We start from the raw sequence: 17,798 nt of genomic DNA on the forward strand, positions 1-17,798 counted from the left end.
CAAAATCTTAGTAGGATAAACCTTCGGGTTTTTATTGCCGGGAGACGGAATGATTTTTTTTTTGCGGAGGTAGAAAGGGACACTAAATTCTCTTGTATGGGCAGGAGACAAACATTAATCTGAAGATAAGTTAAGGAAGTGTTTGATCTTGTTGTCTTGTCTTCGTGTCTGTGCCCTAAATTATGTAAAGGAACCTGTGATTAATGGGTTAATTAAGAAAGCCGCTTTCATGTGTCAAACATAATGTGGTAGGTAATTAGTTAACTAAAACAACCCCCGAGGGAAGCGTTGTGGATGTGACCAATGGATCTATCCTACAGAAGGGTGGTCTCGGTTAGGCTAGAGCTTTCCTCAATGGAATTTATTTGATGTGAATGTTAGATAGACAAGGACCTTAGAACTTGTAAATTAAAAACTTGATTCATACCGTTATAGGGGACCGGAATGGGACTATGCCCTACGGGCAGAGAGGTCAAGCGATGCATCCCTCTTGTTTCCCATTCTCTTTGAACCAAGTGCAGTATGAGTCTGCTTTGGCCCAGTTGTGTCTGCGCAAAGTGGAGCAGTTGTAGACCGACACTAGAAGGTTGTTAGGAAGACCCGATTACAAGGAACCCGGACTTCAAGTCGATCCTAGTGGGAACTGCCGCATAAGTTCCATTGCGGGGTAGACTCAAGAGACCCTAGTTAGCAAACTCTGTGTCATTCCTTGGGAGTGCCGGGCGGCGTCTTCTAGATACATCTCTCGATGGACTACTAAGACGTATCCCATGATTTGAGGGCGGGCACGTTACACCACAGGACTGATTTGGATAATGATTACATACTTGGATCTTCTTCTCTTGATGTTTCACACTTGATTGATGTCTCATCTACTTATGCTCAATGTTGACTAATTGATTCAATGTCTTCATTTCATATTACCTCTCATTCGCAATTGGTTCTACTCTATCACAACATGATGAGCTCTATCAAATTGGATAATTATTTTCCATTGGATATTATTGCTATTGGAGATGTACAGTTATAGTTTACTTGAAGTAGCATCTTCACTTTGCATGATGTATGCCATGTTCCACAAAAGTCTACTCTCTGCTAGATAGTTGGATGATACAGATTACATTATATATTTTGGTGATTTCTTATGTAATATTACTCGTGGGAATCTTGCCCTTGAACAAGGTGCCAAGCTTGGCATTCTTTATCCCTTACTTGTATCTGGGACTATCGACCATGTTTTGGTAATGGCTGCAATACCACATGTATCATTATGGCATTGTCACCTTAGGCACATGTTATTAAAGGGAATGAAAATGATTATCTATTTGTAATGTCTTCCACCCCTTGATTATAAATATTTTGATTCTTGTGATCATTATCTTCATGGTAGGCACACACGCAATTCACATAAGAAGTCTGGCATTATGCACATGGGTGAGCCTCTAGCTCTTGTTCATTCTGATGTTTACGGCCCTATGCCTTGTTACTTCTTAGATGGTGTGAAGTGTTTTGTTACTTTCATTTATGATTACTCACATAAGGTCTGGGCATATATCCCATAAAGCATAAATCAGAAGTTTTTTCTATATTTCAACATTGGCTTGCTCTTGTTGAGGACTAGTCAAGGTATAGGCTTAAATGCCTATGATTTAACAATGGGGGTGAGTATGTATCTAAATTCTTGGAGCAATTTTGTGATAAGAGGGTTATTAAGCATTAGTTGACCACCATGTATACCCCATCCCAGAATGGTCTGGCTGAATGCATGAACATGATGATTCAAGAGAGAGTCTATATTATGGTTAGCCATGTAGGCTTACTATAGCACTTTTGGATTGAGGCAGTTATTACTATTGTTGTATATTTGATTAATAGATCCATGTGTATTACTATTGTCTATTAGATTATAGAGGAGTATGGTTTGGAAAACCTCCATCGTATGCTTTTAGTTGTGAGGCCTTTTACCCTGTTCCCAAGGACAAGCACAAAAAATTGGATCCTAAGTCAATGAAGTGTATCTTTCTTGGTTATGAGGATGCAGGTAAGATGGGCTATCGTCTTCAGGATCTGCAAGCTCAGAAGGTCATCTATAGCCATGATGTTGTTTTCATGAAGAGAAAATGCATAAGCATCCTAAGTAGATAGTTGAGTTACGCATTGTGATATTTCAAGAGGTGCCTCATGTTCCCATATAGCCAGCTAGGTAGCTTATAGCTAATACTCTAGTGTCCCATGACAATGATATTAGACAGGATGTTTAAGCCCCACTATCTATTTTGAGGTGGTCTACTAGAGGCAAACCTCAACTTGATCAGTTTACACCCTCCATTGACTATGTTATAGTGGCAAATGCTAGTGAGTCTCTTACTTATGATGAGGCCATAGGCAAAGGTAATAGTTACTCTTGGGAGAGAGCCATGCAATTAGAGTATAACTCATTGCAGAAAAATCATACGTGGGATGTGTTTCCTTTGCCTAATGGAAAGGGTGCTTAGCCATGCAAGTCCGTATATAAGTTGAAGAGTACTTATGGATGTCCCGAGCCAACATGTAAGGCCAAATTGGTTTTTAAGGGTTTTAAACAACATCATAGTATTGACTTTAATGAAGCCTTCTTTCCTCTAGTTAAGATGACTACCCTACACTTGATGCTGGCTTTGGTTGTGCAATTAGATCTAGACCTTTATCAGATATATGCAATAGCCTAAGGGCTTTCAAGAAAAGACATGGAAAACCTAGTATACAAGTGAACAAATAGCATTTATGGCATTAAGCAAGCACCTAGAGAATGGTATCACAATTTTGATGATCTCATGCACTCATAAGGATATACTCACAGTGATATGGACCTATGTTTATACACAAAGAAGGCCCATGATGGTAGCCTTATGATTTTGGTACTCTATGTGGATGATATGTTGATTAACTGGGAGCACTCATGATAAGCTAGATGCCTTGAAAGTTTAGCTCAAGAAGAGCTTTGAGATGGAAGACATGGGACATGCCTCACATATTCTTGGGATGTGCATCATATGCAATCACTCTAAGGGGCTCCTTTACTTGTCACATTAGAAGTACATCCAAAAGGTCCTTGATCAATTTCATATGTAGGATATTAAGTCTATTGGTTGTCCTTTACCTCCTCATGTAAGGGTTAGTCAAGACTGATTGTTTGTAGTTTGATGAGAAAAAGGCCGAGATAGCCAAGATCCCTTATGCATTCGCAGTGGGTAGTTTGATATATGTCATGACAGTCATTTGTCCTAACATAGTATTTGTAGTAGGAATTGTAGCACACTATCTTGCTACGATTGGTAGGCAGCATTAAGATGCCATGAAGGGTATGATGAGGTACCTTAAGGGCACTGTAAATATATGCATATGTTATGGTGGCCAAGATACAAGAGTCGTGGGGTACACTAACTCTGATTATGTAGGATATGTAGGCAATGGGAATTCCACCTTTCGACTATGTCTTCACCTTTTTCAGAGGTGCCATTTCTTGGATGTCCACGGTATAGAAATGCATGGCCCTCTCTACTACATAAGTAGAGTATGTTGTAGCCACTAAAGCTTGTAAGTAGGCTCTCTAGTTAGGCCATCTTTGTGGTAGACCTTGATATTATTAATGTGGTCCCTACATTGCATTCAGATTCTATGAGTGCTACTCAGTTGGCCAAGAATCCACCAATCTTCCATGCAAAGAGAAAGCATTTTGAGGTGTGTTACTACTTTACTAGAGAGGTCATTGAGAACAAGTCCATTGAGCTTGTCAAGATCTCAACTGACCAGAATCCTACATATCTGCTCACTAAAAGTCTCTCGACATTGCATTTTTCCTTCCTTAAAAAGATGATTGGTGTTGGATGAGATGACGTCTATTCCTCATCCTATTGTACTCTATGTACATATATACTTTTTCACTTTTTTCTTGTTCTCTCCTCACTAGAGTCACATTCTCCTTTAAGTGGGAGGTTGTTGGGGATAAAGACACATGTACCTATACCGCTCGTGTATTCACTACACTTATAGTAGCTGCATACTTGTACATTGCATGTGATGGGATCTGCCCACCTATACACTATAAGTGGTAGATGCCCATCACTATCACTTGATTATTTATTATTGTAGTGACTAATGAATAAGGGAAGGTCAATTACACATTGTGACTATCGGAGTTCTCATATCTTGAGTCTCTCTCTCTTTCTCTCTTGCTCCATCCGCTATATCTTACATCTCCTTTGCTTCCGTTTAATCGTGCTCCCGCTCAAGCTTCTCCCTTCACAATAGTTAGAATATGTGGTCTACCTTTCCTTAAGCTATTTTCATGTAAAGAATAAAAAGAAAAGTAACAGTGAGGGGCGGGTAGCTGCCACTTGCAATATACACGTGTGTGGGTAGTAAGTATAAGTAAATGTAGGCGGCTAGGTACAAGTGGCCTTTAATCCCCAACTACCTCCCACTTAAAGGAAAATATGACTGAGTGCGGAGAAAACAAAAAAAAAAGTGACAAATTGCAATGTGTACACATAAGTACAATAGGATGAGAAATAGACATCATCTCATTCTACGCCCATCATCTTCTTAAGGAAGGCATAGCATTCCATTCGGAGACTTTTAGTAAGAAAATATATAGGATTCTCATCAATCGAGATCTTGATAAGCTCTATCTTCTTGTCCTCAATCACCTCTCTAATGAAGTGATAATGGACCTCGATGTACTTGGTCTTTGTATGAAAGACCGGATTATGTGCCAATTGAATAACACTCATAGAGTTCGAATGCAATATAGGAGTCATAGTGCTGGCCTAACCATAGGGCCTCCTTCCAAACCTTAGTGGCTACAATGTACTCAACCTCTATCATAGATAAAGCTATGCATTTCTGCACCTTGGATATCCAAGAAATAATACCTCCAACAAAGATGAAGATAGAGCCAAAGGTAGACTTCCTACTATTTGCATGTCCTACATAGTGAGAGTCTACTTAGCCCACAACTTCAATATCTTATCCACCATAACAAATACACATATCTTAAGTGCTCTTAAGGTATCTCATAATACCCTTCACGACATCCTAATGTTGCCTTCTAGGTGCCACCATGTGTCCCATTGCAAATGTTATGTCAGGACTAGTGGCTATCATAGCATATATCAAGTTTCCCATTGCAGATGCTTATGAGATCTTGTCCATCTCAGCCCTCTTGTCATCTAACTAGGAATAATATACCTAACTAACTTTTACATGAGAAGGTAATGGGCAACCACCTTGCATATGGAACTACTCAAGGACTTTATGAATGTACTTGTTTTATAGAAAAAGGGGTCTCATAGAGTGATTGCATGAATGTGTATATCAAGTATGTGAGAGGCATACCCCATATCCATCTCAAAGCTCTTCTTGAGCAAGTGTACATATGAGGGAGGTTTACTAGACCATACCTCCTCTATAACTCTACCACCAAGAGTAATGCATGGGGACCTATTAATCAAATGAACAGTCATAGTAACTACTTTAGCCCAAAAGTACTTTGGTAAGCTTACCTGACTAAGCATACCTTGCAAACTATTTCCTAAATAGTTTTATTCATTGGCTCTACAATTCTATTCTAGGTTGGGATGTACGAGGTGATGTCAATTGATGCTTAATACCTCTCTTATCACAAATTTGCTCAAATGTCTTAGAGACATATTCACCCCCATTGTCAAATTGAATGCATTTCAACCCATGCCCAAATTGTTTCTCAACCATAGCAAGAAAGTGTTTTAATGTAGCCAATGCCTAACCAAATATGCCCAAAATTTATGCAAATAATCATCAAACCCTCACAAAGTACTTGATAGGCCATGGCACCATAAATATCTAAATGCACAAGGATGATGAGAGGGTTTCTATTCTTAAGCAACTAAGGACTCATCAAAATGCCCTCTAATTGATGTGACAAAGGGTTCTATTGAAGTTGAATTCATGAAAATTAAGTTATTTGATGACATGTAGATTCCATCTTAGCTAATCCAATTTTACAAGGTGCTCATTTTCTTTTGTTTTAGAAAATTTTGACAATGAACAACCATACCAACTTTAAGCATTTTTTAAGGCTAAATAGATCATCAAATTTGAGGATGCATGGGTATGCTTGCATTAATCTAAGCTTCTATATTCCAACTCATATAAATTTGATGCTAAGGAATGCTATAATTTAGTAGAATTATATATGTTGCCTTCAGTAAGTCCTAAAATCTAGAAGCTCCACAAGAGAATGGAAGTGCTTTAAAAGAGATACCTTTGCATTTCAACTCTTTTAGACTTAGCATCAACAAATGCTAGAATCTAGTGCAAGCATCTCTATACAGTTGCAATCCAATCAAAGTACACACACACATATGTAAAATTAATCATCAAACATGCATGGCAATAATCATATAAAATCTTACATCTAAGAAAGGGGTATAAAATAGATTTTCATTGTATATCATAGAAGTGTAAAAGGTGCATCATATTACTCTTAATGCCAATTGTAGTGGTCTTCCAAAACGCTTTGCCCACAAGTGGCATGTCTCCTTTATAAAGAGGGGATCTTTGGGCTCCTAATTCTTCTCCATGGTGCTTGTGAGCAATGAGTGAGCATGGGAAATTTGTGTGAAAGGAGTATTTAGATGACATCAAAAGACAAGAAAGATTCTTGAGAATCTCAAAAGATAAGGTGAGGGTCTCCCCACTATAGTATGATTGAGGTACACCACCCATGGAAATATAAGCTTCAAGTCATGTGCTCTATGTGGTGAATTAGCTTGCTTGAGGGGTGAGTCAAGAAGCTAATTAATAAAGGTGAGCACAAGGCTAAGCTCGTTGATATCCACCATGTAGAAAGTGAGTCTCTTTTTAAGCTCCATGTTGTGGTGGTTAGAGATTTTTTTGTACACTCTTGCTAAAAACCATGTGGAACAATTCTTCTTTGCAAGGAATGAACATAATAATGTATCCAAACCAAATAATGTCCTTACCACGTTCACGCTTAGATACTAGTTGTAGGCCTCAAAATAATGGTATAAGGCAACCTTGGATTTCGTCTAATGGAGCAATTGAAGCACTCACAATGAATTTTTTTTATGAGAATGTTTAAATTAATATTAAACATTGTAATGACTTGAATTGTACTTAGAAATGTTCCAAGTATAGGTTAGAACATGATAATAACCATGTACATAATCAAGAATATCAAATAAATCCCATAATTTAAATTAGAATTAATAGCATAATTACAATTGAAGGATAGAGTTTCTAAGATCACATCACAATGGATGTGTTTTTTTTGTGGCCTTTTTGTGGCTAGAAAATTAGAACATATCTATAATTAGCCATGGATAAATTGCTAACTTTGTAGGAGGCAAAAAAGGAAAGAAGGGTCACTATACATGCTTTCAAAGCCAGCCATAGATATCAAAATCTATGATATCCGAATTAGCTAGAATCATTGTGAAACTTTATAGCACTCAAATGGTTATAGCATGCATAAACGGGCATAAACGAGGGCAAGGAAAGAGGGAAGAGGGAAGAGTTACGAACCTCAAAAAGGAATGGGAGTTTTCAAGAAGGTATAGCCATAAAGGTAAGTCATAGTGACATTTTTTGTTGTTATCTAAAACCTTGGTACACACATAATGCTTCCATCCACTTTCTGACTTTTTCTTTATGTGTTTTAGTATAAAGGAAATCATAGTCATATGTCAAAGTGACCAACATTTCCATACAAAGCATGTGGATTAAAAGTACCAAATCTTTGACTATGGAGTAATGACAAAATTTGAACAAAAGAGTATAGGAGGGCTAAAGATCCAATATGTTTGTCTCCTCTATGGATTAGTTTGACAATGTACAAGAGATTCTAAGGATGGATCATCACACATTAGCATGTTCATACTTGTCATGCAATGATTCTAGGTGATCATGGAGGAACCAAATGTGACCGTTTAAAGAAATGCATCGGGTTTTGTAGATATTGACTACACTAGGCTATGAAAAGACCTACATGACACTTTCATGGTTCCCAATCATTGTGAGTATGTATGAATGTTAGTATATGTCATTAATACATCGGTTATGTATATCATGTTATTTTTCACCCCAATCCATTAGATGTAAGATGGTTATATGCCACTAATACATCACTTATGTATGTCTAGTTATTTTTCACCTAGTTCATTGGATGCAAGTTGGCTATATGTCATTATATTTTATCTTTTTCCACATAAGATCTATCAAGTCTATGAACTTGTTGAAGCTTGTGACAAGTTTAGGAGAATGGCCAAAGATTCCAACGAGTTCGAATTATTGCATGATCCTAACACAACAAATGCGGAAGATGAGTAGGGTGAAGTGGAGCATAGAGATAAAGAATTTATCAAAGAATGTTTGGACCTTTCACCTAAGTCTAGAAGTCTATAATGATTTCCGACAATATGAGATTGAGACCTAGAATATTTGATGGGAGAGAAAAGGAGGGGAATGTAAAGTATAGAATTCATGTCTTCATCTTGTAAAACATTCTCTAACATGTTGTTAAGTGCAAAATGTAAGAGCTATAGTAGATAAATTTATAGTTTATACATAACATTTTGAAAAGTTTGAGATAAATAAGAAGAATAACCACCAAGATATGATTGTAAGTATTTTGTTATGTTTTCTCACAATCTTATGGTGGATTCTAGCTTGTAAAATCACATGGTTTTTGTTTTTGGTTGTCATGCTCTACAAGCTCAAAAGCGAGACACTTCCAAAGCTCTTATTCTTTCAAGATCTTCCACTCTCTCTATGGCTCAAGCTACCTCTTACATAGTTGGCTATATAGTCTTGCTCTAAGGCAATTAGGCTCTCTTTATTCTATCCCAAGACTGTAGAAGAAAAATAGAAAGCTCAAAGGGAATGGTAGACTTACCTAAACTTACCTCTCTTAGTGTAACCCAATCTCTCCATATAGGAGCTTCCATGGCCCCCTCGTGATCCAAGTAACGCTCTCTTGGTAGTCTTCAAGTTGCCTCTTTCATCTAATACTCTCTTGACACCTCCAAGAATACTATATTAAGAAGGGGAGAAGAAGAATAATGGAAGAAAGAATGGAGAAAAGAATGTTCTCCTTTGGGGGAATGGGAACCGAGGGGGGCACATCTCAAGCTCGACAATGGGTATGAGATAAAGAAGAAGAGGGAAGAAGCAAGAAGATGAAATAAAGAGCTTCACTCATGATCCCCACTTCCTCGCTTTCCCTCACAATATCCTTACTCAAGCTTTAGCTATGGTGGAAGCAACAAGAAAAGAAAAAGGAAGAAAGGTTTGTAGACACAAGAATGAGAGATTCTATTAGTTTTAAATTTAAATACATATGGTTTCACAAACAAGTGGCCCCAACCCTTTTTCTCTCTCTAGTGTGGTCAATAGTCTTTTAGAATGTCCTTTGAGCCTTTGTGGATTGCCCATGGCAAATGAATGCTTATCATAGACTTCTAATGCCTAATATTATTTTTGAAAATTTCCAAGGCAACTAAGCTATTTATCAACACTGAACTAAGTTAGCCACCCTTGTTGCTAATCATTTAAATGGAGGAAATAAGAGATCTCCTTTTTGGAGATGGATCTATCAAACAAGCCTAGAAAGCAACATGCAAAAAGTAAAAACTTGTCCCTTTACAAGGACTACCCTTGTTCTGGGCAGGAGAGATAGGTGGGGAATCCATATGTCTTCACTGTTGTTAAAACTCAGCTCAGTCCTACATTGAAAGCCAACTCAAAGGATGGCCAACTTTTGGTGGGGTTACTAATTGATTGGGAGGATGCTCCAATCAACATTATCAATGTCAATGGTTTCAATGATGCTAGGAATGGAGTTACAATTAATTAGGAAGATGCTCCAATCAACAACAATATCAATGTCAATGGTTTCAATGATGCTAGGAATGGAGCATGACTTTGGGGCACATTGGGGAGTCGAAGAATTGGATATGGATGGTCTAGTGGGGACTTAAATATGGTAACTCATAAACTAGATGCTTTCACTTCTACCCCTTGGCCTCAAGGAGCTAAGAAAAATAGAGGCATGGGTTAGTGCTTTGCATGTGATCTCATTGGATTAGTTTATATGAAATATTTCCTTCAATTAAATGTTACACCCTTAAGGTTAACTTGCTTTGTCACCTAGGTTACTAGGCAAGATTGGATAGCTAGTATAGCAACTAGGAAGGCAATTTGCTCCCAGTAGTAGCATCAATGGAGGTAGATTTTTAAGTGTCCTCTTTCAAAGCATGCTCTTGTAATTCTAACTCTCGTATCTTTCTAAAAGGTCAACACAAATTACATGTTGCACATTGCAAGGATTTTAAGTCACCTTTAATTACATGATTGAAGGGGCCATTGAAAAGTTGGATGAGGATCTCAAAAAGCAATGTCATGTGGTTTGGAAGGCAAGACATAAAAATGCTAAGATGGCTCAATTGAAGTGACCTTGCTTGAGGTACATTGCGCTAGACATAGGATGCTCTAAGACCTTGTATGCATAAAGCTCCATTGCTTCATCATGCAAAGCTTTGTTCATGGTTTATGTATTGGATGAGTGGTGAGGTCCTACATCATAAGCCAAATACCTAAACAAAGTCAATGTACCAAAACGAATCACTAGAGACGGTTTGGACCCGATAGAGTGGACGGAGGAAGAAATCACTGTTTTACTTATGGGGACTGCAAAGTAATTGCTCACCAAAGCCTTAGCCCACAAGCTCATGAAGCAACAAAGATGCATCAAAAAACATCAATATGGCTTCCTTCTATGAAAAGCAAGTTTTTAATGTATAATGCTCTGAATATCGTAATGGGCCAAAACACATAAAAAATTATGGGCTTCCAGCTTGATATGGACAAAAGCTTTTGATAAGGGTAATTGGGGATACTTGAAGCAAACAATGAGAGAATGAGATTTCCTAAAAAGATTGCAAATGTTCCATTCTTGCTAGATGGTAAGTCGCTCACATACATACATACATATATATATATATATATATACAACTTGCCATCCCACAGACTTGAAAAGGCTCTTATCAAGGTTCCATTCATATGTATGTATGTATGATATATATATCATACATACATACATACATATATATATATATATATACAACTTGCCATCCCACAGACTTGAAAAGGCTCTTAACAAGGTTCCATTCATATGTATGTATGTATGATATATATCTTAACAAGGTTCCATTCATATGTATGTATGTATGATATATATATCATACATACATACATATGAATGGAACCTTGTTAAGAGCCTTTTCAAGTCTGTGGGATGGCAAGTTGCAGTATATATCATACATACATACATATGAATGGAACCTTGTTAAGAGCCTTTTCAAGTCTGGGATGGCAAGTTGCAGGGAGTTCAGCATCGCAGAAAACAAAATGCAAGTCACTGGTTTGATGACTCCATGTTGCTGGTGTTACAGGCAAACAAAGATCATCTTGACAATGCCTTGAAGCTACTGCAAATATATGAGACAGTTGTACGCTTCTCCATCAACGTTGGCGAATCATCACGTATCGCCATAACAAAACATGACTCAGTATACCTCGGATGGGAAGGCAAGATATATGGCAAAGGCCAAAACATTTAGACACCTCGATCGTCCCTTGGGCACTGATGTTAAAGGATCTCATAAACCCTCATAGCTAACGACAAGGGTTAGGAAGAAACTGAGTTACTGGAGTTCAATAAGCTTAGCCTCTCTCTGCGTACTATCAAAGACAGTCAAGATTTTCATCCACCCTATGCTCAAATTTTATCTGCCTTCAACTAGCTAGAGTAAAGGGCGACATGCGACTCCATGATTAGCAGTTTCTTTGGGGCCAAGTACAATACATAGTCCTACCTTGCCCTGATTGAGATGGAGTGTCTAAAGAAGCACTGGTAACTTGATGAATGGCAATTGTTAAATGTCCATGTGAAAAAGCATGCCTTGGAGGAAAAAAGATGTTGATAAAATGTTGGAAGGAGTAGATACACCTTGGTTGCAAATGCTAGTAGACATCCTCTACTGGAAGAATAGAAGGCTTTGTGAAAAACTGGATTTAGCAATTGTTGAGCTTGTGAAAACTGGAGTACTATTCAGCATAAAGTCCCAAGGCTGAATAGCTGATCTAATTGCTTCATGGCTGCTTCCCATATAGAACAATAATCACAAGGACTTGGATGCGTAAAAAAACATCATCTAGTTCTTGATAGAAGAGACAAAGTTATTACTACACACAGTGGTAGTAGAGCAACATGATGTAGCCATCAAAGACTGCAGGGCAATCTCCTTTGAAGAGGCAAGCGAAAGATGGAATCTAACCACAAGCTGCAAGCTTGCAAGGGAAGTAGTTGCAACTACGCTACCATCCATGAAAATCATCCACATGAGACAATGCTTCATTAAGACTTCAAGCTTAATTAAGCACAAGGGCGAGGAGATTGTGACAACACTAAACATGGGCTTTGATTAAAGGGATTCTGAGCAGTGAGTCAACAACAAAATCATGCAACAAGGCTTAGGACATGTGAATTCCAAAATGATAGTTCTCAGCTTTTAAAGACTGGATTGCTGAAATTGCCCCTTATCAAGAGGATCTTTGACTAGAGAAGTCATGGGAGCACTATTTCCAGGTTTGAATTTTGAAAAAGAGGTCTCTCCAATGAGGATTGTGTATGGACAAAAGGAAACCCTAACATACATTCTAGATCGGATGTCAAGTCAAAGATTTGTGGAATGGGACCAAACCATTACAATTTTCACCCTTTGTAGCCACTGTTAGAGGGTATGAGGGAGACACTGAATTGGAAGTAATGTATAAAGTAGGTTTTGGAGCATAACCTCGCAATGAGGACATGCATAAGATGACTAATATTTTGGCTTCTCATGCTCCCAGCTTTGTCTACCAAGGTATTCTTACTTCAATACAATCATATCATTGCCACTGCTTTATCAGGGAATTACTTTTGTGCTTCAATCAATTAAGGACAGGTTACACAAAAAGAGCCCGATCATGCATTGGTATTCAACTCAGTTTGTTGCATCATGTGCTTTGACTTATATCTGACTAGTACATGTTTTTTAGCTCCAATTTACAATAACACCAGTCTACCAACCAGGTTGTCTACATCTTTTTGCTGTCATCAAACCTGTTTCGAACTTTCTTGTCTGTTGCATTTAGAGCAAGTCAGTGCTTACTTTTCCTACTTAGTGTAATGCCTGATTTGTAGCTATTTAGTGTCACCTTCAAAACCTTTCCTTGCTTAGTTTACTATTGGTCCATAGATCATCTGTTTGAGCCTTAATGATTCTGGCACAAAGGGACAAGCAATGCCTCTAGACCTAACTCCTTTGCAGAGCAGGCACACCAAATGTTGATTTTGTGAAAGTTGTTTCAGACTTAGCACCAAAGGTTGACTTTGTAAAAGCCTTTGCAACTAGGAAAGACTTTACGACACTTGTCAATCCCCAGAAATGACTAAAGTCGCTCTCTACACACTGACTGCAAAATGCCAGTTCTGATATTTCTCACAGAAAAACCAAGACCCAAAGTTCTGATATACGACAACTCGTGCATGAAAACCATCAACTTACAAGGATCACCATTCAGAAGGAAACACAATCTGTAGTGTGAGGTTGGTCGTTTAGCACACATTTTCCTGGACGGCTGGCAAATCTTGATGTCCCCAAATGTTCAGCACAATTTGTATGTGACACTTACAACAAACTCTGTTTCAGCAATAAAGAATCATTCTCGCTAAATTTGGTGTAGCTGACAGATTTGTAAGAGCTCACACACTGTCCATGAAGACTTGTTCACCACAAGCAACCAACTCCCATGGTCTGTTTCTGCGAGGAAGGAATAATTCTTGCTGGCTTGGGTATAGCCAACAGATTTTTAATCTCGGACACTTTTCTGTGAAGACTCACAGCAAGCTGGAGTTACTGAAGGAATGGGACTTCCAAGTTGTTACATGCAACATTGAGTTCATGGACAAGCATAACATGTTGGTCTTTCTTTGTGAAAAGGTGACACAAGCAAGGTCTATCCCAAAAGACATAGCCATTCACTGTTTGAAAATACTATTGCAAAAATGCTGCAGACTCAAACCAGCCTCCAGCCCAAACACTTCATCCTCCCACTCTTTGGAGGGAATCTCTGCACACAAATAGTGCAACTTCCACACTGATGACATGCTGCCAACAACAGTGTTGTCCTTCAAGAATGCGGTGAACTTTAGAAATGGGCCCCTTCAAAGGTACCGCAAAGCAATCTCCTCTCATTCCTTGAAAGTTTGAAAAGCCTAATCATCTGTCCGATGATACTGCACAACAGAAGCATCATTTGACACATGAGGCATGGCAGTTTAACTTGCACATTCAGCATTCACTATAACACTTGAACTCTCAAGTGTACAATCTCACAGGGAGATCACCCACCAAAAAGGGAATGAGGATGGGATTTCTTTGTGATTGGCCTCATCATAGCCCCATTCATTATCCTCTTCTGAGAATGACATCGTTAGGAATGCAAGCAAAAACATCCCCAGCTTGTGTTCAATCACAAACAAAGCAATCAAGCTGCCCACACCAGTCTGATCTAACTTCTTAGCAGCTCTTTGCAATGAACAAAAAGATTGAAACCCTGCATTGAAGTTGGACTGTGCTAAGATGTAGAGGATTCTGAGGACCAATGTTTATCCACACCTCCATTCCCTTCCTTCATTTTTGCACTTGTGTACTGGCCAGGACATGTGTCAAATCCATAAGAACTCATCTGTACAGGTATCTGTGGTGAAGACAAGTCACTCCCACCAGATAGCACTGGCACCTGCCCTTGTGTTAAGCACACTAAATCATGGTAGAAACCTGGGTCTGTGGTAGGCTGAGCAGGCAGGTCAGTAGAAGTGACCTTCTTAGAGCTTATGTATGGAGCTTTGCTCTTATACCTGCAAAAAATCATCAAATCGAATAGTCTGCAGGTTCACTATTCAAAAAGTCCTTTACAAATGGGAATTTCATAAAGTACCTGTCCCTTCTTTTTTCGAGAAACCGTTGAAGGCATGCCTTTCGAGATGGTGGGAGTTCTACAATTGAAAGAGCACAACAAGACATGAGCACATTTAGAGAACAATCAGGATTGAGCTAAGTAAATGGATGAAGCAACTTAAGTTAAATGTAACCTGGCTGGGTGCTATTAGAGGCTTGTTGCAAAGACACAACCCCAGAGGAGGATGCATTCATGGGAGGACTATACACACCAACAGGTCTGATCACAGTGGTTGATCCATCTGCTGTTGGTGAGACAGGAGAGTCTAGAAATTCAGACCGAATGGATGATAAGGATTGATTAAACCTCGCAGCTAGCAGCATGATGGCTCTAGCCTGTGCAAAAGCTTTTAACATGTCAAGTTTTGAATAAAATCTTTAAGGACACGTGTTTTTCTGATACATTACAGACTTGCCTTATCTTCTGGAATGTCATCATAAACATTCACCATTCCTGAATAAAAAATGGTAAGTTGTGCTGAAGTTTTCCTGCCTGCAACCCTATGTCACCGAAAAAAGAATAAACAAACATGAATTCCTTGTAGAACTTGAAGAAAAGACAGTGTGCAAATAAAACTGTAGGTATATCCAATACTGATCAATCCATATCCATTGATCCAATTAACCTACCCAACTGCTTCTTTATTTTGGGAGCATGTGGTTTGAAAGAGCATTGCACTGCCTGTTTGTGGCTGCACAGGTATAGGTATCGAAGCTGGTAAACCTCTTGAGAATTCAACTGATCCAAACTGGCTTGAAGGCTGCAAATGTAAGTCACCGTGTACTCTGGAAGAGTACATATCTTTTGGCTGGACATTAGCAATTACCATCTGAAGTGCACAAGTACAACCACCCAAGAAAAGACATCGAAAAGAGATAGTATTAGCAAACCTGTCTCCAGCTCTAGATAAGAAATAAAGTAAACAGCTTAACTAATATTGACCAAAAATAAAATGGAGATTAGGTCTGACACTGTTATATTGAGAAGGTGCTAGTGGTTCTTCTTGTGTGCCAGTTGCCTCTTCTGGACACATGTGATGCAGTCTATTTGGACCCGGATTGGCAGAAGACTCAATGTCCGGTTTCCTAAAGCTGTTTGATACCCTAACTCTTGTTGTCCCTTCATCAGCTTTGCAGTCAAACAGCCTCTTGAGAGACAGCACTTGTTGGATAGCCTGTGACTTGTTCCACGATGGTCTTCTCATGCCTGAATTGAGAAATTGATTCCAGGACCATGTTAGCTATAGCAGACATGGTGTGTCCCAAATCTCAAAGGGACCTGTCCACACTTGCTAGGAGGCATTGTACATTTGGGTCAGAGAGCAGTCACAGAGAATTGTAATGTATATCACATTGATCAATCATGTTTCAAGGTAGAATGAACAGTGATACACTCACATTTGATCAATCGTGTGATAGGATGAACAATGGGAATGAAAATGGATATGTCAATAGCAGAACTGGGGGGAGGGGATTGCAAATGTGTCTGTAAACAGCACACAAATGGGGAGCACATGCAATCAGGACATCTGACAATTGGTATCAATGCTACCAAACATTTGCACGTACTATCAAAGCCCCTCTTATGGACTCTATTGGTTTCTTCTGAGTAAAAAAACATGAAGTACTATCAAACCCCTTCTTATAGACTCTACTGTTTTGTCCTGAGTAAAAAACATGGATTTCAAAGCTTACTGCTGAATTCACCTTTGATGGCAGGACAAAAGACCATACCTTTTTCTTTGAGATACCTCCGACAGTCCTCTCGGGTGAGCTGCATGATGTCTTCTTTGGTTAACTCTTCCAAGGGCTTATCTAAGAGAGCTCTTTCAGTAGGCTTGGAAGAAGGCCCAATATGGCTCTCCTTCTCCACTGTGTCCCTTGCTCTGAATTGAGCCTCCCCCGTATCAAAGCTCTGTGCCTCAAGCTGTGCCCCCAATTCCATGGAAGCTTGGCCTGAGGTTTCATTCAGAGGGCTGCTCTGCGTTCTCTGAGGAGTGATTGATGGGCTGATGGGCATGTTGGGGGATGTGCAAAAGGCGGCCATGGGAGGAGCTTAAGAAGAAGAGGGAGAAGGAGAGGAGAAAGGGGAGGGAATGTTGACAGAACAAGGAGGGAAAGGTGAAGGGATGGGGAAAGCAGGAGACGGGGGAAAGGGGGGAGGAGACGGGGAGAGAGGGCAGGGGGTGGACAGCGATGGGGGGCGCAGTGGGGGCTTTCCCTTTTCTCTGTTTGATGTGGCTGCTGAAGCAGAGGGGCAAAGATGAAGTAGAAAGGCCATGGCTTTCATCAGGAGAGTGCAGAAAGAGAGACATTGACACTGGAGAGAGAGAGAGGGGGAGAGAGAGGCCTTGGGCACTGTGTGTGGATAGTGAAAGGCTAAGCAAATAAGAAGCTCCCCACTTGGGAACTTTCAAAGACTGATCAAATCATCAATAGAATGTCTCACCATGACACTAGGTGTTTGAATTCAGCTTTTTGTTGTTGGAGTATTAATTTTGTGCTTAAGAGGAGTTAAGGGGGCCATAACTTTTGTGTTTAAGTGGAGTTAAGAGCTCCTCCACACGCAAGTACATCGACTTGTTCGCATAGGGTGTGATCTCGAGGGGTTGCGGTCACTGGGAACCCAACATTCACAAAAAAATATTTTGGTAGTAAATATAAAGACCTTTATCTCAAAATTTTAAAGGGACT

The 17,798-nt window shown here is 39.2% G+C and overlaps 1 protein-coding gene across 2 annotated transcripts; it reads right to left on the reverse strand.

Annotated features, from left to right (window-relative positions):
* Nucleotides 1-12,304: 12,304 nt before the first annotated feature.
* LOC148009964 (protein TIFY 4A-like) lies at nucleotides 12,305-17,480 on the reverse strand. 2 transcript variants are annotated; one of them, XR_015689689.1, is made up of 8 exons: nucleotides 16,839-17,480; nucleotides 16,076-16,311; nucleotides 15,735-15,934; nucleotides 15,521-15,605; nucleotides 15,239-15,440; nucleotides 15,085-15,142; nucleotides 14,496-15,004; nucleotides 12,305-14,380 (listed from the first exon to the last, which is right to left on the reverse strand). XR_015689689.1 is itself a non-coding variant. In XM_087672762.1 (7 exons), exons 1-7 carry the CDS (start codon nucleotides 17,149-17,151, stop codon nucleotides 14,722-14,724), a joined length of 1,377 nt encoding a protein of 458 aa, XP_087528888.1. In that variant the 5' UTR covers nucleotides 17,152-17,480; the 3' UTR covers nucleotides 12,312-14,721. The 2 variants fall into 2 exon arrangements, 1 of the variants encoding a protein (XP_087528888.1); XM_087672762.1 differs by having other exon boundaries at nucleotides 12,312-15,004.
* Nucleotides 17,481-17,798: the final 318 nt, after the last annotated feature.

The sequence above is a fragment of the Lygodium microphyllum genome, chromosome 30, assembly GCF_053477565.2.
Source record: "Lygodium microphyllum isolate KBCC chromosome 30, Lygodium_microphyllum_v1.1.10, whole genome shotgun sequence".
Classification (NCBI taxonomy): Eukaryota; Viridiplantae; Streptophyta; class Polypodiopsida; order Schizaeales; family Lygodiaceae; genus Lygodium; species Lygodium microphyllum.